The following is a 20,654-nucleotide window of genomic DNA, read 5'->3' on the forward strand; positions in this document are numbered from 1 at the left end:
GCCAGAGCCAGCGCCCCCGCGGGGCGGGCACAGGCAGCTCCCAGGACCTCCAAGAGCTGCTCCCCCCCGCGGGCTCCCCCCCGCCGCCTCTGGTCAGCCCAGGGCTGCCCTCGTCCCGCCCTGCTCCCCCTCTGATCAGAGTCCAGTGAGGGGGACAGGCTCCCCTCCCCTCGCCCCCTGGCCCCGCCAGAGCGCGGACGCAACAGAGACAAGCAGCAGAGCGGGTTTGGTCGGCAAGTCGGATCCCTTCTAATAAAAACAAAAATATCATCTAGTTAAATAAGTTTGTTAGCAAGTTCCAGTTTGTGCCGAGGGGCCCCGAAGAAGCCCCCGGGCCTCTGCCCGGCCCCCGCACCCACCCTCTGCGAGGGGGCCGCTAGGCCCCGACCTCAGGCCCCACCCCCCAATGCCAACTTCTCAACGTCAAGAAACCAACGGAACCCTACAGAGACACGAGCCCCCCGCCCAACAGAACATATGTACAGTGCGCTCCGCCAGCCCCCCGCCGGCCCACGCGAGCGCCGCCCCCGCTAGAGCTGCCCGGGCCGGCCATAGGGGCTCCACTCGTTGGTGTCGGGCCGGTACACCTCCACCGTGCTCAGGAACTCGTTGCCATCGAAGCCGCCCACGGCGAAGATGGTGCCGCCCACGGTGGCCATGCCCGCGTTGCTCCGGGGGCACGTCATGGCGCCCACCAGCTTCCACTCGTTGCGCGCCGGGTCGTACATCTCCACGCAGCTGATGGCGTGCAACCCGTCGAAGCCGCCGCCGACGAAGAGCTTGCCTGGGAGGAGACACGGCAGGGTCAGCCAGCCGGCGAGCCTGGTCCCACAGCGAGCCCAGGGTCTCCCTGGGGTCCGCGTCCGTCGGGTGACAGCACGGCGGGGAAGGCTCTGGCCTTCACGTGCAGCTCATGTGGGTTCCACCCCGTGGTCCTCCGGACCCCCAGGAGTGGCCCCTGGGCACAGAGCAGGGTGGGTGCAGTGAAGACGGAGGAAGGGCAGAGCAGGGCACGACCAGACACTGCGGCAGCTCCCCCTGGAGAGCAAACGGGACAGCCCGAGACAGGCAAGTGCTCCCCTTGCTGGCGCCCGGAACTCCCGTCTGCTCATTCCCGTGGCCTGCCCAGGGCACTCACCGTCCAGGATGGCCACCCCCGCCCCGCGCCGGGCCACGTTCATGGGCGCGATGAGCGTCCAGGTGTTGTTCTCCGGGTTGTAGCGCTCGGCCGTGTTCAGGCAGTTCCAGGACTCGGCGCCTCCCACGATGTACAAGTAGCCTCCGAGCTCACACACGGCGGCCTGGTGGCGGCCTGGGGAGCAGGGGGGGCGTCAGGGCCCGGGGATGCCCGCGCCGCCCACCCGCCCTCGGGGACGTACGAATGTTGAGGGGCGCGCAGCTGGTCCACGACTTGGTGACGGGGTCGAACACGTCGCAGTTCTTCAGGCCCTTCTGGCCGTAGGGGTCCGAGCCCCCGACGATGTACAGCTTCTCGCCCAGCGCGCACACGCCTGCGACAGACAAGGAGCCGGTCGGCCGGGCAGGGCCGGGCCACGCAGGGCCGCCGTGGGGGACGCGGGCTCGTACCTGCGTTGCAGCGGTTGGTCCGCAGCTCGGGGACAGGGATCCAGTCGTCAGTGCTGGGGTCGTACATCTCGCCGCAGCTCAGGTCATCCGAGTGGCCATTCGAGCCCCCGACCACGTACAGCTGGCCCTGGGAGGACAGGCGGTGAGCGACCCTGGCCTCGGGCGGGCACACCGAGGGGGAGCGCCCCGCGCCCGCGGCTCACCATGAGGACGGCCATCTGGAAGCGGGCTCGGGGGGTCCTCATGGGGGCCAGGAAGGCCCAGCGGTCGGCACGGGGGTCGTAGCACTCCACGGTCCGCAGACACTCCTCCCGGTTGTAGCCGCCTGCGGGGCAGACGCCAGCTGACTCACGCCCGCCCGCGCCCGCCCCGGGGCCCAGCGTCCACCCAGGCACTCGCCGAGAGCCCGCCCGCCTGGCCCTACCTGCCGCGATCAGCCGCCCGTGCAGCTCGGCCGTGCCCAGCCCCGAGCGCGCGTACTGCATGGGCGCCAGGGGCGTCTCCAGCTCGTCGGGCTGCAGCTCGAAGCTCAGGCTCTTGGCGAGCTTGGGGGTCCCAGCGGGCGAGCTCTGGGGGCTGTTCCGCCCATGGAGGAAAATCACGCAGAAGACGCCGTCCAGCACCGCCAGGCACAGGTACGTGTTGTCTGCAGGGCCGGAGGGCAGGGGCGCGGCTCAGACCCGGCCAGGGCTCACGGCCGCTCGCCCGCCGCCGCTCCCAGGGCCGTGCCTACCTCCCCACCCCCGTTCCCGGGCCCCGGCACTCACTCGCCGTCTTCTCCGAGGCCACGATCTTCCACTCGTGCTTGGGGCTCTGCAGGGGGGCGGTGGGGGAGGGCAGGCGCCCGGCGGAGCCGCCGCTCAGCTGCCGGTGGCTGTTCTCCCGGGCCGGCTTCCTCTGCAAAACCGAAAGGCAGCTCCAGCGCCCGGCCCCGCCGCTCGGGGGCACCTGTGCTCCTGGCCTGCGGCGTGCCCGGCAGCGCCCGCCGTCCGGGCCACCGACAGCCACTCCACAGCCGCCCGGGAGTCGCCCGGGGGGAGCCGGGAATGGACCTGGGGGCCAAGCGCCCTCCCCGTAGAAACGTGCTCGAGGCAAAGTGGCGACTGCGTGGAAAAGGCCTTAAGTCACCTGAGAGAAAAGCAACTCCGAGCCCAAGCCTACGGCACAGCCACCGGGAGAGCCCAGGCCCCGGGGCTGGGGTGCACAGCAGGGCCTGAGGCCCAGGAGCCTCTGGCACCTGTGATGGCGCGACCCATCGGACCTGCCGGGCCCGGCCAGCAAGAGCTTCCAGAAGCTGCTCCCAGGTGCCGAGACCGACACCCCCAACTCCCACGGCTCCAGAACCCGGCCTGCGCTCCGGCAGCCCCGGGGCGTCCGTCCGGGAGGAAAGACAGACAGACAAGGTGATGCGCCTCACTGCTGGCCAGACACACAGACAGAGGTGACATGACTCACTACAGGACAGACACACAGATGACGCAGCTCACTGCAGGACAGACACACAGAGGTGACACGCGCTCACTGCAGGACAGACACACAGAGATGACGCAGCTCACTGCAGGACAGACAGATGACGTGGCTCACTACAGTAGGACACAGAGGATGCGCTCACCAGGACAGACACACAGAGGTGACACGCGCTCACTGCAGGAAGGGGACAGACAGACGAGACGGAGGTGACAACTGTCACTGCAGACGCAGAGCGCACAAGCCCAGCCCTGCCCAGGTCCCGCGGGGCCCTTTCTCAGAGACAGACAGAGGCGCACACCCTCACGCCCACGCCCACAGCACAGTGCTGGGGTGGACGCTGCGCCCGGCACGGCTCACATGGGCCCTAGCCCCCGGGGGTCTCGGGCCAGCTCCGAGAGGAGGCATTTCCAGGGTCCCGACAAAGCCACGACATGGGGAAGCTCCACACGGCCACTCCCTGTCTGGACAAGCCCCGCAGTTCCGGCATCTCCATCCTCACCACCTCCCTGGGCCTCAGCAGAGAGCGGCACCAGGGTCCGTCCCCCGCCCCCCCCCACACACACGCGTGACCCCGCCCCGCCCTGAGCCGAACCCTAAGCCTGCCCTGCCCGAGCGGGGAAGGGTCTGGCCTGCACAGGCCGCCGCGATGTCACGGCGTCCCCAGCCTGCTGTCTGCCACCTGTCCCCGGGGCGCCCGCTGTCTCCACCCCGGTCCCGTGGGCCGACTCCAAGGCACGTCCCCAGGCCTCAGCGGTGACCTCGCGGCAGCCTGACAGAGCTGAGCCGTGCCGGGCTGGCGAAGGCACAGACGTCCCAGTCCGTGCCTCAGGCCGGGCAGGCATCAGGGGCACGTGGGGTCCTTCTCTGGGGGGACCCCGTGAAGTCTGGCTGCCAAGCCACCCCCCGAGTGTCCACCCGCAGGTGCCCTGGGGTGCGGGAGGGCCGAGCACTGCTCCGGCGAGTCCCCCCCCGAGCTGGGCCTCTCTCTGCTACGTGACTGGAAACGACAGCAACCTCGGCCCGCAGACTCGGGGACACCGAGACCGGACGCTGCGTTCCTGTGGCCGGCACTGTCCAGGCCTCCCTCCAGACTGCTCACGGCGTCGGGGAAACCCTCGTCTCCCCTGGGCGAGCGCTGGGCGCGGTGGCCGGCCAGCCCGGGGCCAGGAGCCGCGGCCAGCCTGTGTACCTGCACAAACTGACTGTGGTCATCATCACTGCCGAACACCTCGGCCTGGCCATCTAGAGGGCTCCCATCGAGCAGCTTGTGATCAGCTGAGTAGTACAGGGTCTGAACCTGCAAGACAGCAACAGGGCACCCATGTGGCGGCCGCCTGCCCCAGCGCCGCCTCCGGCGCTGGCTGGACCCCGAGCTGCAGGGAGACGCTCGGCACGCGGGTGCCAAAATCATCCAAACAAAAGTCCAGCGCAAAATTGTCTTCTCAGGTCGGGCGTGGGCGGCTTCGGGCGAGTCTTCGTTCTCCCAGAGCTTCTGGCACACGGCATTGGGACAAAAAAAAAACGGGCACCAGAGGCATCAGCTACGGACGCTAGAAGGACAGACATTCCCGGCGGGCCTGTCGACACGCAACGCCAAGAAAAACGGCTGCAAAACCAACGCGGACACGCGCACAGGCCGCAGGTGGCTCCCTGGGCAGAGGCCGGGGCCGGCCCCAAAGCAGCCGCAGGGGCCCCCGGCCCGCGAGTGTTCTCGGGGGTGTCCAAAAAGCGGCCGAGAGGCGCGGGCAGGAGGGCGGGCGGGCGGGCGGGCGGCGGCCCGGTCCTGTAGGGAGTAAGCACGTTAGCGCGGCGTGTGGTGCTCTGCCCACGGCCACGGGTCGGGGGCGCCGGGCGCGACGTCGGTCCGTGCCTGGGCACTTGCGGGTCTTCGGCTCTTCGTCTTGGGGTCCTAGCTCTGTTAATAAACCTACGGGGAGAGAGACCAACGGGGAGGAACAGCCGTCAGGGGCCGCCCCCGCGCGCGTGCGCGCCCAGCAAGCACCTGCGGAGGGAAGCTCCGACTACCCCCGCCGCCCCCCGCCGGCCCCACGCAAGGTCGCAGGAAGCCGGCGGCACGTGACGAGCAGGCGCGGGAGGCAGGAGCACTCAACGGCGGCCGGCCGGCCGGCCCCCCCTGTCTCTCAGCCTAGGGGTACCTACAGCGAAATTTAAATCCTGGAGGGTCACGGTTATCGAACCAAAAGGTCAGAGGGGCCCCTCCTTGGGGCGGCCAGACAACGTAGCGGTGGTGTGACCCACCTCCCCGCGGCTCACCTCCTCCATCAGGGCCTCCAGGCTGCCGCCGTGCTCCCAGATGCTGCGCTGGACCCAGTCGATTACCTTTGTGTACACTTTGCCATTGCTGGGCAGACACACGTTGTCTTCGAGCAGCACCTCCAGCTGCGGGAGGGCGGCCGCGTCAGCCAGGCGCCACCGGCACCCGCGCCCCGAGCCCGGGCGCACCCCCCCCCCGGCCCCGCCGGACCTTGAGCCGTGGCAGCTTCAGAAACTCCTCCTCCTCCGACACCTGCAGCAAGTGCTCCTGGATGTAGGCGTCAACCTTACTCAGCAGGCGCGAGTCGCCCATGCGGCTGGCGAAGGTCCGGTAGGAGATGCAGCTGGCGGCGTCCATCCTGGACAGCAGGTAATCCCCGCACACCTGGGGGAGACGTGGGGGGGGGGCGCTCACACCCGGCTCGGGACCAGGACACGGCCCGGCTCCAGGCAGACAGTCAAGAGGTTTCGGGGCGGCCTCGAGCACGGCCGACGGAGCACTGGAGAGGGAGCACACCTGCTTTACTCGGTCCATCTTCAGCTTCTTGGCCGCAGAGTAAACATCTTTCACCAATTCCTTATCCGCTTTCAGCCTAGGGCGTGCGGGGGGGGGGGGGGAAAGAAACCGCGGGCGGAGTAAAGCCCCGGCCCCGGCCGGCCACGACACCCAACTTCTGACCCCCGCCCCCCGACCCAGCCCGCACTCACTGGGCCGTGTAGGCGTAGTTCAGCAGGATCTCCACAGCTTCCGGGTTGAGGTCGTCGAACTTCACGTGGGACACACCGTGGGGGTCGCAGTCGCTGTTGAAGATCTCGAACAGGTAGGGGCTGCAGCAGGCCAGCACGGCCCGGTGCGCCAGCATCTCGTGCCCGCACACCTGCAGCCGCACGTCGCAGAACTGGCCGCTCTTCCGCAGGGCGTTCAGCTTGGCCACCGAAGACTCGATGAAGTTCTCGTCCTCGAACATCAGGTACCCGTTGGGGATCATGGTTCCCGGGAGAGCCGACTGCAGGGCAGGGCAGGGCCGGGTCTGACGGGCGCGGACACAGTGGCGTGCGCCCCGCCGCCCTCCTCCGCCCGGCTTTCTGGTGCTTACACACCCGCCACGCCAGCCTGGCCCTGAGCAACTGAGGCACCGGGAAACGGCAGGAGCTGGGAAACGGATCTAACTCGACAGCTTCGAGGAAGGACACATTAAGTCTGTGTTTGGTTTGTTTGGGGCCACACCCAGCGTGCTCAGGGCTTACTCCTGGCAGTGCTCCGGGGACCCCCTGGGGTCATAGGGATCGAACCCAGATCGGCCATGTACAAGGCCAATGCCATACCCAGTCCAGCCCCAGAACATTAGAGTTTTGGCTTTTCGTTTGGGGGCCACACTCGGCGATGAGGAATGCTGGGATCGAACCCAAGTCTGCCACATGCAAAGCACAGACACTCCCCACTGTGCTATCTTTCCACCCCTAGGAGTGACGAATTAGAAAACATGGTTTCCTTGGGGGCGGGGGGTGTACTGGGGTTTCTGGTGGTGGAATATGGGCACTGGTGAAGGGATGGGTGTTTGAATATTGTATAACTGACATATAAACCTGAGAACTTTGTAACTTTCCACATGGTGATTTAATAAAAATTTAAAAAAAAAAAAAAAAACATGGTTTCCTACAAACGCGGGCTCTTCTCTTGCGAAGAAGCAAGATCGGGGCCAGTAAGAAAGCACAGTGGGCAGTGCTCTCTCTCCTGAGCCCTGCCTGAGGCCTGACCGCAGACCCGGAACAAGCCCGGCGCACTGCCGGGAGTGACCCTCCCTGACGGCTACTCTTCCCGGCAGTGCTCACACAAAGCCAAGAGTCCCCATGGCGCCCGGGGCCCCCACTCACGTGCCGTCTGGTGAGAAACCGGCTTCTGGGGCCCCTCAGTGACCCAGAGGCGAAGGAGCGTCCCGCTCGGCCGCGGCCCCCCACTCGCAGGCGCCACCCGACGTGACCGGGTCCTGGGCTAGAGGCACGAGTTTCTTCTGCGGTAGTCGTGCACCATAGTCTGCGGGACAGACGCGGGTCAGCGGGGCTGTGGCTCGAAGCTTCCTCGGACGGCGCAGAGCCCCAGACAGCCCAGCGGAGCTGCCGTCGCCCCGCCAACCCCTCGCCCCCCCAGGGGCCCGGCGCGGAGCGAGCTGGGCGCCACCGGGCCCCGGGAGAGGGGCACCACCTGCATCAACACTGGCGCTTTCCCGCGCCCCAGGGACAGGGTCCCAGCCCGGCTCTGGGTTATTCCCAGGCACAAACACCCTGTCGCAACGCAGCTTCTACACGTGGCCTGCGGCCAGCGGGCGGGCGGGCGGGCGGGCGGGTGGCCTTCCTCTTCCTCCCCCCCAGCTCGGGTGGGCGGGCCGCGCCACGCCACAGGGAAACACACACACACACACAGAGCTTCTCCACAACCTTGTTGTGTGGGGTTTGGGGGCCCTGTGGCACGCCAGGGGTCAAACCCGGCCTGCCCTCCTCGCAGTGCTGTGGCCCTGGCCCCCTGGGCCCCCAAAGTGCCCCCCCCCGACCAGAACAGAACTACGAGGCAGCAACCCTGCCCCAACCCGGAGTCCGCTCAAGCCCACCCGCTCCTGCCCTCACCTCCAGCTGCAGACCCCCCCCCCCCCGCACAGGCTGCTCCCAGCAGGGACCCCCATGGCGCTGGCAGCCCGATGCAGACCCATGGAGGGTCTCCACACGGGTCGGGGGGGCCCGAGGAACCCCAGAAACGCCACAACACGGAGACAAATAACTGCCTCACTCTGTGGCCCCCGGCACGCCTGCCAAGGGGCCGGTTCCATCTTCACTCTGCCGGCCCGGGCCGGCCGCCCGGTATCGCACGCTGCAGGGCGCCCGAGCCCCGGGGGCGCCCAGGGCTGGAGGGGGCCGAGTCCCCAGGCTACATGTCCCCGCCAGGCCCAAGCCAGCTCCCGGACGCAAAGCTCCCACTGAGTTTGGTGGGTGAAACTCAAGCTCAGAAACGAGTGGATTAGAAAGCAGGCGGGGCTTGTTTTGAAGAGCAAACCCGAAGACCCAGCACCCCGGTTCGAGAGAGCCTGAGACAGACTCAGGGGAGTTTGGCGCAGTCTTTGAACAGCCACGTTTAGGAGGAAAACAGGGACCGAATAACTGTATCCTGGCAAGTAAGGCTCAGCGGCTCCTAGACCCGGCCTGGAGGAGGAGGTGCGGGGTTCCGGAGAGAACTGGCTGCTCCGTGACACGTTACCAGTTTCCAGACGACTCGAACCTGCCTCGGAGAGAGGCCGACACGGCAGCGACCAGACAGACTCAGGGGGCAAAATCTACACCTGCCTCGCCCAGGGCCGGGTTCGAGCCCTGGCATCCCACAGGGCCCCGCCAGGAGTGAATCCTGAGTGCAGAGCCAGGAGTGACCTCTGAGCGGCGCCAGGTGTGACCCAACGGGCCAAAACACAAAAAGCAAAACCTTACCCCGCTCTCAAAGCCTCCACCGGCTCCCAGGCAAGGAAGTTACTATCCTGGTGGCCAGCTCCACCCAGACTTCCCGCTTCAGCGTTGGCCTGGCACACAGTCGGCCTGACCTGGGTTCGATCCCTGGCATCCCGTAGGGTCCCCCGAGCACCGCCAGGAGGGATCCCTGAGTGCAGAGCCGGGAGTCAGCCCTGAGCATCGCCGGGTGGGACCCAAAATGGAAAAAAACAAAAAAGAAACCCAAAACCTTCCTAGTCCTGGTCGATCCCCCGAGTAAGAGGAAGCCAGTATCCAGCTGCATCCCACCCACACTTCCCGCTGGTCAATCCCGCGAGTCAATCCCGCGAGCAGCACCAGGTCCATACACACCCGAGTCCCACCCAAGCCACCAGCCCCGCATCAAGCCCCCCCCCATCCAGGACCGTGAGGCAACAGTAACAACTCTTCACCCCCCAAAGTCCCTCAATACTCCGAGAACCCCAGACCCTGTCTGTGCTCGTCCCAAGTGGCCCCCAGAAAGGCCGGGAAACGGCCACCACGTCCACTTCTGGTGCCAATAACACAGTTTGCAGGGGGTGGGGGTTGGGGAGGCCACGCAGGGACCCCAGCTTTGCAGGGAAAAAAATCAAAATATAACCCCCGGGGTCCTGAAATGGGCAGGACTGCGGGGGGGGCGGGGGGGGTAGGGCTACGTCCCCGAGGCCCACGTGGCAGGACACACTGACCCCGCTGAGGCGGCCAGTCCGGTTATTTCTAGGCTCGGCCAGTCTCTGCCCAAGGAGAAACATCTCGCGGGTATAAAAGGAAAAAAAGCCCAAATCCTGGGGCCCCGCGCGAGAATCCAGCGGGCAAGACCCACCGGGAGTGACCACTGGGCACTGCTGACCCCAAGCGAGCAGGAGCCGATGTCTAGCAGGCAGGGAAGCTGGCCGGGACCCCGAGACCTGCAGGAGTGACCACTGGGCACTGCTGGGTCAGGATCCCAAGACCCGCCAGGAGTGACCGCTGGGCACTGCTGGATCGAAGCAAGCAGGAGCCGGTGTCCAGCGGGCAGAGGCACTGGCCAAGAACCCCGAGACCCGCCGGAGTGACCGCTGGGCAGTGCAGGCCCTGGACCACCGAGATCCTGAGACCCTCCGGGAGTGGCCACTGGGTAGTGATGAGCCAGGATCCTGAGACCCTCCGGGAGTGGGCACTGGGCAGTGTAGGCCCTGGACCCCCAAAACCCTCTAGGAGTGGCCACTGGACAGAGCTGGGCCTGGACCCCCGGGACCCTCCTGGAGTGGCCACTGGGCAGAGCTGGGCCTGGACCCCCGGGACCCCCGGGGGTGGCCGCTGGGCAGTGCTGGGCCGGACCCCGGGACCCGGGACCCCGGGGGTGGCCGCTGGGCAGTGCTGGGCCGGACCCCGGGACACCGGGGGTGGCCACTGGACCCCCGAGTGGCCCCTGGGCAGCGCGGGCCCGCGGCCCAGACAAAGGCCGGCGGCGTGGCCGAACAAAGGCCCGCGCGCCGCCGGCCCGCCGCCCCCGGCCCGGTTCCGACCCGGCCCGCCCCGGCCCGCCGCACCTGGCTCCGCTCGGGCGACGCGGACACGCTCATCTCCGGGCGGGCGCGGGGCCGGCGGGCGCGGCCCAACCGCCGGGCGCGCGGGGTCGCGGGGTCGCGGGTCGCGGGCCGCGGGGTCGCGGGCCGGGGTCGCGGGGTCGCGGGGTCGCGGGGTCGTGCGGGCGCAGCTCGGACTCGGCTCCGGCCTCGGCGCGTGCCCGCGACTCTCTGCCGCGCCGCCGCCGCCCGCGCCCCGCGACGTCACCGCCGCGCCGCCGTCGCCCCGCGACGTCACCGCCGCGCCGCCGCCGCCGCGCGCGGGCCCCGCCCCCCGGCCCGCGCGCCCGAGCCCGATAGGCCCGCTCCGTAGGCCCCGCCCCCGCTCCCCGCATGCGCACGTCCTATTGGCCCCGCTCAGTACGCCCCGCCCCCTCACCGGCCCGCATGCATACGTCCTATTGGTCTCTCTCCGTAGGCCCCGCCCTCTCACCGGCCCCGCCCACCCACACGCGCCCCGTGTGCACCCCTCATGCCGGCCCCTGGGACACGGGGACGCGGGGACGCGGTGACCCGCCGCCTGGGCCTGACCGCGCCGGAACCCCCGAAACCCCTGTTCCCCCCCCATAGCCCCCGGGGGCTTTCATGCTGCTACTAGTACGGTTTAGCTCATAAGGTGACTCTCCCGGCAGTGCTCCGGGCCAACTCCTGGCAGTGCTCAGGGCTGACTCCCAGCTCAGTGCTGAGGGCTGCTCCTGGCGATGTGCTCAGGGCTGACTCCCTGCTCAGTGCTCAGAGCTGCTGTTGGAGATGTGCTCAGGGCTGACTCCTGGCTCTGTGCTCAGGGCTCACTCCCGGCTCTGTGCTCAGGGCTCTCTCCCGGCTCTGTGCTCAGGGCTGACTCCTGGTTCTGTGCTCGGGGCTCACTCCTGGCTCTGTGCTCAGGGCTGACTCCCGGCTCTGTGCTCGGGGCTCACTCCTGGCTCTGTGCTCAGGGCTGACTCCCGGCTCTGTGCTCGGGGCTCTCTCCTGGCTCTGTGCTCAGGGCTGACTCCTGGCTCTGTGCTCGGGGCTCACTCCTGGCAGTGCTTGGGGTACCCTATGGGCTGAGAGAACCTGGGTCGGCCACGTGCCAGGCCATCGCCCTCCCCGCTGTCTTGTCTCAGGCCGCCTTGGCAGCGTTTTAGTTCTACAATCTCGTGGCCAGGAAGCCTGTTTCCGGCGTGGTGGTTTTCTCGTTGCTTGCAGGAACAGGAACTAAAGATTCTCTTTTTTAAAGACGGTTGTTGTTCCCTTTTTTTTTTTTTTTTAAGAAAAGAAACTCCTACCATTTACCACTGTCTCTGGGTTTTTGGGTTTTGTTTTGGGTTTTTTTTGTCTTTTTTCCCCCTTTTTTTTTTTTGACCTTATGTTTCCCAATACGCCAACAAAGCGACGATATCTCATATTATTTTAACGAAAAGTGTTTAGCCTGCACAGGAGAGAACAACCCAGAAGACTGAGTCCTGAGCACTGCCTGCTGTGGCCCCAAAAACTAAAATCGGGGGGCTGGAGCGATAGCCCAGCGGGTAGGGCATTTGCCTTGCATGCGGCCGACCCGGGTTCGAATCCCAGCATCCCATATGGTCCCGTGAGCACCGCCAGGGGTAATTCCTGAGTGCAGAGCCAGGAGTAACCCCTATGCATCGCCAGGTGTGACCCAAAAAGCAAAAAAAAAAAAAAAAACTAAAATCGGAAGGAGAAATCTGTAGTAAACACTGTCTGAGCGGAAGGAAGAGGCTGCTCCGGCAGCTGGACCGCAGGCTCTGCTTGGAGGGGCCCCAGGTGCGATTCTCGGCATCCTCAAGGCAGAAATGATTCTTCAGAAAGCAGAGAGAGTCTCAGAGCTGGGGCCGGAGCCATAGCACAGCGGGGAGGGCGTTCACCTTGCACATGGCCGACCCGGGTTCGATCCCCGGCATCCCCTAGGGTCCCCCGAGCACCGCCAGGAGTGATTCCTGAGCTGGGAGTCAGCCCTGAGCATCGCTGGGTGGGACCCAAAAAGCTCCCCTGTCCCCCCCCCAAAAAAAAAAAAAAACCTCCAACCTGTGCACTGGTTTTGGAACCTTAACTGAGATAGTATACGACTGTCTTAAGAAAACAGAACTGGGGGCTGGAGCACAGTGGATAGGACGTTTGCCTTGCACGAGGCTGACCCAGGTTCGATTCCCAGCATCCCATATGGTCCCCTGAGCACCACCAGGAGTAGTTCCTGAGTGCATGAGCCAAGAGTGAACCCTGTGCATTGCCGGGTGTGACCCAAAAAGCGAAAGAAAAAAGAAAGGAACACATCACCGAGGGCGTTTGCCTTGCACATGGCCGACCCGGGTTCGATCCCTGGCATCCCACCAGGAGTAATTCCTGAGTGCACGAGCCAGGAGTAACCCCTGTGCGTCGCCAAGTGGGACCCAAAAAGCACCGTCGCTGTCGTCCAGTTGCTCATCGATGTGCTTGAGTGGGCACCAGTCACGTCTCCACGGTGAGACTTGCTGTGACTGTGTTTGGCATCTCGAATACGCCACGGGGAGCTTGCCAGGCTCTGCCGTGCGGGCGGATCCTCTTGGTAGCTTGCCGGGCTCTCCGAGAGGGGCGGAGGAATAGAACCCGGGTCGGCTGCGTGCAAGGCAAACAAACGCCCTCCCTGCTGTGCTATTGCTCCAGCCCGACCCCGTCGATCTGATCTCTGAGCAAAAGCGAGGCTCGGTTTCAGGGAGACCCACGAACCTTCCTAGCTCCGGACACTGCAGGCAGCTGGGCCATCAGCATAACTCAACGTGTGGGATCACTCGCTGTGCCACCCAAGGAGGGAAGTCACCGGGCAGAGCTGGGTGCCACTGGCCACCTGCTTGTGTGGCCACAGAGCAGCTGTCTGCAAGAGGAAGCCAAGAGACCGAGTCTCATTAGCAGATAGCGGGGCTGAGGTAGGGCAGGAAGCTTGCCTGGCATGCAGTTTGAAAGGGAGCCCCGCCGGAGTCAGCCCTGATCACTGCGCCAGGAGTCAGCCTTGAGCACTGCACCAGGAGTCATCCCTGAGCACTGCACCAGGAGTCAGCCCCGAGCACCACTGCGTGTGACCCCCAAATAAACTGGAATGGGGGAGGGAGGACAGAGGGGGTGGAGGGAATCCTAGAAGGTTCTAGAGAGCTGGCGAGCCACTATCTAGGTCTTCTCTTGGTGTTCTTCCCTGGGGCCATTTTGCACCCGGCCCTGCCCTGGAGGACACTCACCAGGGGTCCGTCCTTATCTCTGAGAGATTATCTCTGCTCTCCCTGGAGAGACCTCGCCGTTGGGCAAGTAGGGGCTTGGCCCTAGACCCAGCTCGCTGGGTTCAGTCCCCACACACCCAAGAGCCCCTGAGCCCACCAGGAGTGAGCCCTGAGCCCTGAGCACAGAGTCAGGAGTCCGCCCTGAGTGTTGCCATGTGCATCCCCCTGCCTCCCCCCCAGATAAATGGATTTGGCTCTGGAATATGATTCAGAGGGAAAGTGCCTGATTTGTAGGTGTGAGGCCCTGGGTTTAGTCCACAGCACACACACACTCACATACACACTCACACACACACATACACACACATACACACACATACACACATACATACACATACACACAGACACACACTCACACATAAACACACACATACACAGACACAGACACACACACGCATATACACACACTGTCACACACACATGTACACACAGACACACATACACACACACTGTCACACACACATGTACGCACAGACACACAGACACATACGCACAGACACATGCACACATATGCACTCTCACTCACACACATACACACAGACACACACTCACAAACTCACAAACACAGACACACACACAGAGACACACATACACAGACACACTCTCATACACATACACTCATATACACAGACACACAGACACACACGCAGAGTAGACTGAACTTTGGGAGACGATTCCTTCCCCTCAGCTGATGAGGAAACCGGGCAGAGTTTCCTCCCTCTCTCCCGGTGCCCCCCGCCCAGAGGGCCCGTGTCCACCTGCGGGGGTCCCGGCTGGAGAGACGCCGCCCTTGTTCTCAGGCTTGTTGCCTCTGCACCAAACTCCGCGTAATGTTTTACGTGTGTTTGTGTTGGGGGTGGCACCCCCGGCAGTGCTCAGGGCTCCGCACTCAGGACTCACTCCTGGCGGTGCTCGGGGGACCCTAGGGGATGCCAGGGATCGAACCCGGGTCGGCCACATGCAAGGCCAACGCCTTCCCCACTGGACTGTCTAGTCCTGTGACATCATCATCATCATCATCATTATTATTATTATTATTATTATTATTATTATTATTATTATTATTATTATTATTATGGCTTTTTGGGTCCCATCCGGCAATGCTCAGGGCTGACTCCCGGCTCTGCACTCAGGACTCACTCCTGGCAGTGCTCGGGGGACCCGGGTCGGCCGCGTGCCAGGCCAACACCCTCCCGGCTGTGCTATGGCTCCGGCCCCCGCCCTGACATTTGGACAGTGATGGGTCTGGGGGTCCTGGAGGGACTCAGGGGTAGCCGGGCTGCGGGTGGGGGTGGGGGGTGCCGGGGGGGGGCGGCCGCGCGAGGGGCTGCCCGTCCCCAGCCCTGGGCTCGGTGCAGCACGGCGGGACTCTGACCTGTGCTCCAGCCCGTTTCTTGGGTCCGTCACCGCTGGGCTGCTCGGGGCTGCACATGGAGCCGCCTCATCCCTTGCGGCCTCCTGGGACACCAGCCACGGGGCCCAGCCACGGCACCTGGGGCCCAGCAGGCGGCTTGGACCCTTGAACTCTGACTCTTTGGACCGGTCAGCACCACCCCAGGGAGTAAACAGAGCCATAAACACCGGCGCCCTTCAGAGGACAAACCAGGGCGCCGGGCACCTCTGAGGCTGCCCCCCCCCCCCCCGGCCGCTTCCCTCCCTCGGAAACACGCGGCTGTGGGGTCCGGAGAGCGAGGGCAGCGGGAAGGGTGCTGGCCCGGCACTGGCCGACCCCGCCCCAACCCCGCTAGCCCACAGCGTCCCCCGAGCACTGCCACAAGTGATTCCTGAGCACAGAGCCAGGAGTAAGTGGCCTCTGAGCGTCACCTGGGGTGGCCCTACCCCCTAAACACGGGCTTGGGGTCAGAGAAAGAGATTTTGGCCTGTGGCAGCCCTGGAGGGAGGGAGAAGGGAGGAAGGGAGGGAGGGAGGGTGGATGGGAGGGAGAGAGGGAGGGAGGGAGAGAAGGGAGGAAGGAAGGCAAAAAGGAGGAAAGGAAGAAAGAAGGGAAGGAAGGAAGGAAGGAAGGAAGGAAGGAAGGAAGGAAGGAAGGAAGGAAGGAAGGAAGGAAGGAAGGAAGGAAGGAAGGAAAGAAGGAAGGAAGGAAAGAAGGAAGGAAAGAAGGAAGGAAGGAAAGAAGGAAGAAAGGAGGGAAGGACGGAAGGAAGGAAAGAAGGAAGGAAGGAAGGAAGGAAGGAAGGAAGGAAGGAAGGAAGGAAGGAAGGAAGGACAGAAGGAAGGAAGGAAGGAAGGAAGGAAGGAAGGAAGGAAGGAAGGAAGGAAGGAAGGAAGGAAGGAAGGAAAGAAGGGAAGGAAGGAAGGAAGGAAGGAAGGAAGGAAGGAAGGAAGGAAGGAAGGAAGGAAGGAAGGAAGGAAGGAAGGAAGGTGGGAGGGAGAGAGGGAGGGAGGGAGAGGAGGGAGGAAGGAAGGTGGGAGGGAGGAAAGGAAGAAAGGAAGGAAGGAAAGTAGTATGGAAGAAAGGAAGGAAGGTAGGAAGGTAGGAAGGAAGGAAGGAAGAAAGGAAGGAGGGAAGGAAAGAATGAAGAGAGGAAGGAAGGAGGGAGGGAGGGTGGGTGGGAGGGAGAGAGGGAGAGGAGGGAAGAAAGAAAAAAAAGAAGGAAGCGAGGAAGGGAGGAAGGAAGGAAGGAGAGAAGGAAGGAGGGAAGGAGGGAAGGAAGGAGGGAGGAAGGAAGGAAGGAAGGAAGGAAGGAAGGAAGGAAGGAAGGAAGGAAGGAAGGAAGGAAGGAAGGAAAGAAGGGGCAAGGGAGGGAAGAAGGGAGGGAGATAGGGAGGGAGGGAGGGAAGAAGGGAGGGAGGGAGGGAGGAGCGAGGGAGGGAGGGAGGGAGGGAGGGAGGGAAGGAGGGAAGGAGTGAGGGAGGAAGCCCCTTTGCGCCCTGAGGTCTCAGCTGTGCGCTAGGAAGCACGTCCCTCCCCAGGGCTCCAGGGCGGCCCCGCCTGAGCCTCTCTGGACGCTGCCTCCGTGAAGGCAGCAACTGTCGCCTCCCGTGGGCCAGACCAGTGCCGGGAGCAGCCGGGCTGGCGACCGTCGGCCCTTGGAAGCGTCCCCGTTCCTGTGCCACTCGTCTGATCTCAGGGTACAACGTGCAGCAGCGTCGGCAGGTCCCGGTGCTCCCGGGAGCACGTGGAGGCTCATTCCGAGACGGGCAGCCGGGCGAGGGGAGTGGACGGAGCTGGCCTGGCACGCGGCCGACCCGGGTTTGATCCCCGGCATCCCGTAGGGTTCCCCGAGCACTGCTAGGAGTGATCCCTGAGCACAGAGCCAGGAGTCAGCCCTGAGCATCGCCGGGCGTGGCCTCCCCCCCCAAAAAAACAAAAAACCTCACCCAGGGCCTCCTGCCCAGCCCCCCCGCCCAGCCTCCCTGCCTCCCCGCAGGGAGTGGCCCCGGGGCCCTGGTCTCTCCTCTAGCCTGGGCACGTGGCCACTCCCTGGGCTGTGTCCCCAGAGCGGCTGTGACCCCTGGTGTCGGGAGACACTCGCCCTCGGTTCCCCATTCTGGCTCCTGCTGATGGGGCTACAGAGGGAAACGGGGCCTGATCTCTCCCGGGTGCTTTGCTGAGTCGCCCAGGGAGATCGAGGGGCAGGGGTGTGGGTCTGCATGCCTGGCGCACGGGTTTGACCCACAGAACCAGGAGAGGTCCTGGGCGGAGCTGAGAGAGAGGGGTGTGGGGAGAAAGGGAGAGACAGAGAGAGACACACACACAGAGACACAGAGAGAGAGGGGGGAGAGAGAGAGACAGAGAGGGAAAGAGGGAGACAGAGAGACACAGAGAGATAGAGAGGGAGGGAGAGAGTGACAGAGAGGGAGAGACAGAGAGAGACAGAGAGACAGAGAGAGACAGAGACAGAGAGAGACAGAGACAGAGAGTCAGAGAGATACAGAGACAGAGAGACAGAAACAGAGACAGAGAGACAGAGACAGAGACAGAGAGACAGAGAGGTGGAGAGAGAGACAGGGAGACAGAGACAGAGAGACAGAGAGAGACAGAGACAGAGAATCAGAGAGATACAGAGACAGAGAGACAGAAACAGAGACAGAGAGACAGAGGCAGAGAGGTGGAGAGAGACAGAGAGACAGAGACAGAGAGACAGAGAGGTGGAGAGAGACAGAGACAGAAACAGAGAGACAAAGACAGAGACAGAGAGACAGATAGACAGAGAGAGACAGAGAGTCAGAGAGCTAGCGACAGAGAGACAGAGAGACAGAAACAGAGACAGAGACAGAGAGACAGAGACAAAGGCAGAGAGACAGGGAGGCGGAGAGAGATAGAGACAGAGAGAGACAGAGAGAGAGAGACAGGGAGGCGGAGAGAGACAGAGACAGAGAGACAGAGGCAGAGAGACAGACAGAGAGACAGGGAGGCAGAGAGAGGCATACAGAGAGACAGAGACAGAGAGACAGAGACAGAGAGAGACAGAGACAGAGAGAGACAGAGACAGAGAGACAGAGACTTAGAGAGACAGAGACAGAGAGACAGAGAGACAGGGAGGCGGAGAGGGCGCGGGAGGGAGTTCTGTTTCTCAGCGGCTCTCTAGGCGTCCTGGGAGGGGGCAGAGGAAACCATGAGAGTCTCTTCGTGACTACAGACCCTGGGTCTCCCCCCTGCAGGACGTCTGGCTGAGGAACCAGCAGGGAGCGGGGCCGTGGGGGCGGGGAGAGCCTCTGGCCCGAGGAACCGGGTCCAGCCAGCTGGGAGACCTGAAATTCCAGCCCCACTGGCCCCACCGGCGGACACCGGACACAGCAAGGACGGGCGGCGCCAAGGGCAAGGCGGCCGTACTTCCCGCCCGAGGTACCTGACTGACTTCTCAGGGCGTGGGCACCCCTGCGGTGCTCAGGAGTCCCTCTCGGTGAGGCTGGGGCTGCTGGGAACTGAATCCGGGCCCCCTCCCCGTGCTCCGCCCGAGGTCTCAGCAAGGTCTCAACTCTTGGCCACTCCCAGAGTTCTGGAACCTTCTCCCCCTTTAGGATCCGGGGGACAGGTCAGCCGTGGGTCCCCAAAGGCACCGGGTGCATCACCACAGTGCTCCAGACCCCTGGCCCTCGTCCCAAACCACCCCTTGCCACGGAGCTCCTGCTGCTGCCTCAGTAACCCGAGTTCTGTGCTCAGAGCCCAAGAGTGACACTCGCCACCTTCCTTGTTCCTTGACACACCGCGGATAAAGGTTACATTCTGCAAAAAAGGTTACTTTTTGCAAAAAAGGTTACTTTTTGCTTCTTTAGCGCCACACGCACCTGCCACAAGTTGGTCCAGCCAACTTGTAGCAGAAGGGAGTCTTTCCCTTTTGATGGCTGAGTAGTATTCCCCAGTGTATCTCGAGACTGCCACTTCTTTCCTTTATCTTTATTGAGGTACTATGATTGGCGGTACTGTTACACTGATCGTTTTGGGGGGTTCTGTTTTTTTCTTTTTTGGGCCACACCTGGCAATGCACAGGGGTTACTCCTGGCTCTGCACTCAGGAATCACCCCTGGCAGCGCTCAGGGGACCCTATGGGATGCTGGGAATCAAACCCAGGTCGGCCACGTGCAAGGCAAACGCCCTCCCGCTGTGCTATAGCTCCAGCCCCGGAGGTTGTTTTTTTTTTTCCAATTTTTTCTTTTTTTGGCAGGAGTCACAGCTGGTGATGCTCAGGGGTTCCTCCTGGCCCTACACTAGAAATTACTCTTGGCGGTGCTCAGGGGACCCTATGGGATGCCGGGGATCGAACCCGGGTCAGCCATGTGCCAGGCAAACGCCCTCCCTGCTGTGCTGTCACTCCAGCCCCCACCTCCCCTTCTTTCTCCTCTGGGATAAGAAGAAGCTGAAGAATCACGTCTAGAATTTTTTTGGGGGGTTGGGCCACCCCCTGTGGTTCTCAGGGCTGACTCCTGGCTCTGTGCTCAGGGATTAGATCACACCCTGGTAAGACTTGGGGGCCCCTGTGGGGTGCCAAGAATCGGGCCCGGGTCGGCCGAGTGCAAGGCCAGCGCCCTCTCGCCCCGAGGCAGACGCCTGACCAGGCTCTCACACACAGTGTCGTTAGTCATTCTCTGTTCGGATTTTGGCTCGGGGGCCACAGTTGGTGGGACTGGGGGGCATCCCCGGCTCAGTACTTAGGGAGTCACTCCTGGTTCAGTGCTCAGGGTCATTCCACGCTCAGTGCTCAGGAATGAATTCTGACTCAGTGCCGGGAATCGCTCTCAGCTCAGTGCTTGGGGTTACTCCTGGCTCAGTGCTCAGGGGTGACCTCTGGGGGACCATGTGCAGTGCTGGGGGTTGAACCCGAAGCTCCTATGTGAAAAGCCTGAGCTGCCCCGAGCTGAACTGTCCCTCCTGCCCCATGTCATTCTTTTCACCTGAAGAGAGATCCCTGGAGGGCCAGAGCAACAGGACAGAGGGGACACGGCACTTGCTTTGCACACGGCACACCCAGGTTTGACCCAGAGGCCCTACAAGAGTCAGCCCTGATCACAGAGCCGAGAGTGAGCCCTGAGCACAAAGCCGGGAGTCAGCCTTGAGCACAGAGCTGGGAGTGAGCCCTGAGCACAGAGCCGGGAGTAAGCCCTGAGCACAGAGCCAGGAGTGAGCCCTAAGCACAGAGCTGGGAGTCAACCCTGAGCACAGAGCCGGGAGTCATCCCTGAGCACAGAGCTGGGAGTGAGCCCTGAGCACAGAGCCGGGAGTCAGCCCTGAGCACAGAGCCTGGAGTCAGCCCTGAGCACAGAGCCGGGAGTCAGCCCTGAGCTCTGCTGGCTGAGCACTCTCTCTCACCGCCCTTAGTGAAAAGGCAGAGACGTCTCTTGGCTTCTCTCTCCGGGCATCATCTCGGGCGGTTTGGGCTGGTTCACACGTGGCTTCCGAATCTCGGCCTTGGCTGTCGTCACCCGGCTGCTGTCCCAAGGCGGGAGAAATCCCCGGTGGCAAGTTTCCACCCTGAGTCACTGAGACCTTGTGCTCAGGCCCCGCCTCCGCGCTGAGCCGTGAAAACAGACTCGGTCGAGC

At 63.7% G+C, this 20,654-nt stretch overlaps 1 protein-coding gene across 1 annotated transcript; it reads right to left on the reverse strand.

Moving 5' to 3' along the window:
• Positions 1–270: 270 nt before the first annotated feature.
• IVNS1ABP (influenza virus NS1A binding protein) lies at positions 271–10,545 on the reverse strand. Its single transcript, XM_055120777.1, has 14 exons — positions 10,371–10,545; positions 7,207–7,366; positions 6,040–6,338; positions 5,849–5,924; positions 5,543–5,716; positions 5,332–5,457; positions 4,247–4,354; positions 2,355–2,484; positions 2,012–2,233; positions 1,791–1,912; positions 1,588–1,714; positions 1,380–1,511; positions 1,139–1,312; positions 271–784 (listed from the first exon to the last, which is right to left on the reverse strand). Exons 3-14 carry the CDS (start codon positions 6,318–6,320, stop codon positions 531–533), a joined length of 1,926 nt encoding a protein of 641 aa, XP_054976752.1. The 5' UTR covers positions 6,321–6,338; positions 7,207–7,366; positions 10,371–10,545; the 3' UTR covers positions 271–530.
• Between the last annotated feature and the right edge of the window lie 10,109 nt (positions 10,546–20,654).

Source organism: Sorex araneus, chromosome X, assembly GCF_027595985.1.
Source record: "Sorex araneus isolate mSorAra2 chromosome X, mSorAra2.pri, whole genome shotgun sequence".
Taxonomy (NCBI): domain Eukaryota; kingdom Metazoa; phylum Chordata; class Mammalia; order Eulipotyphla; family Soricidae; genus Sorex; species Sorex araneus.

Bases quoted from the DNA above. Each gene is read 5' to 3' on its own strand.
- IVNS1ABP (XM_055120777.1), bottom strand. From the start codon at position 6,320: ATGATCCCCAACGGGTACCTGATGTTCGAGGACGAGAACTTCATCGAG. The intron at 5,458-5,542 runs GTCCGGCGGGGC...GCCCTCCCGCAG, and splicing joins TGAAGCTGCCACGGCTCAAG to CTGGAGGTGCTGCTCGAAGA. The intron at 4,355-5,331 runs GTGAGCCGCGGG...GCTGTCTTGCAG, and splicing joins TGGAGGCCCTGATGGAGGAG to GTTCAGACCCTGTACTACTC.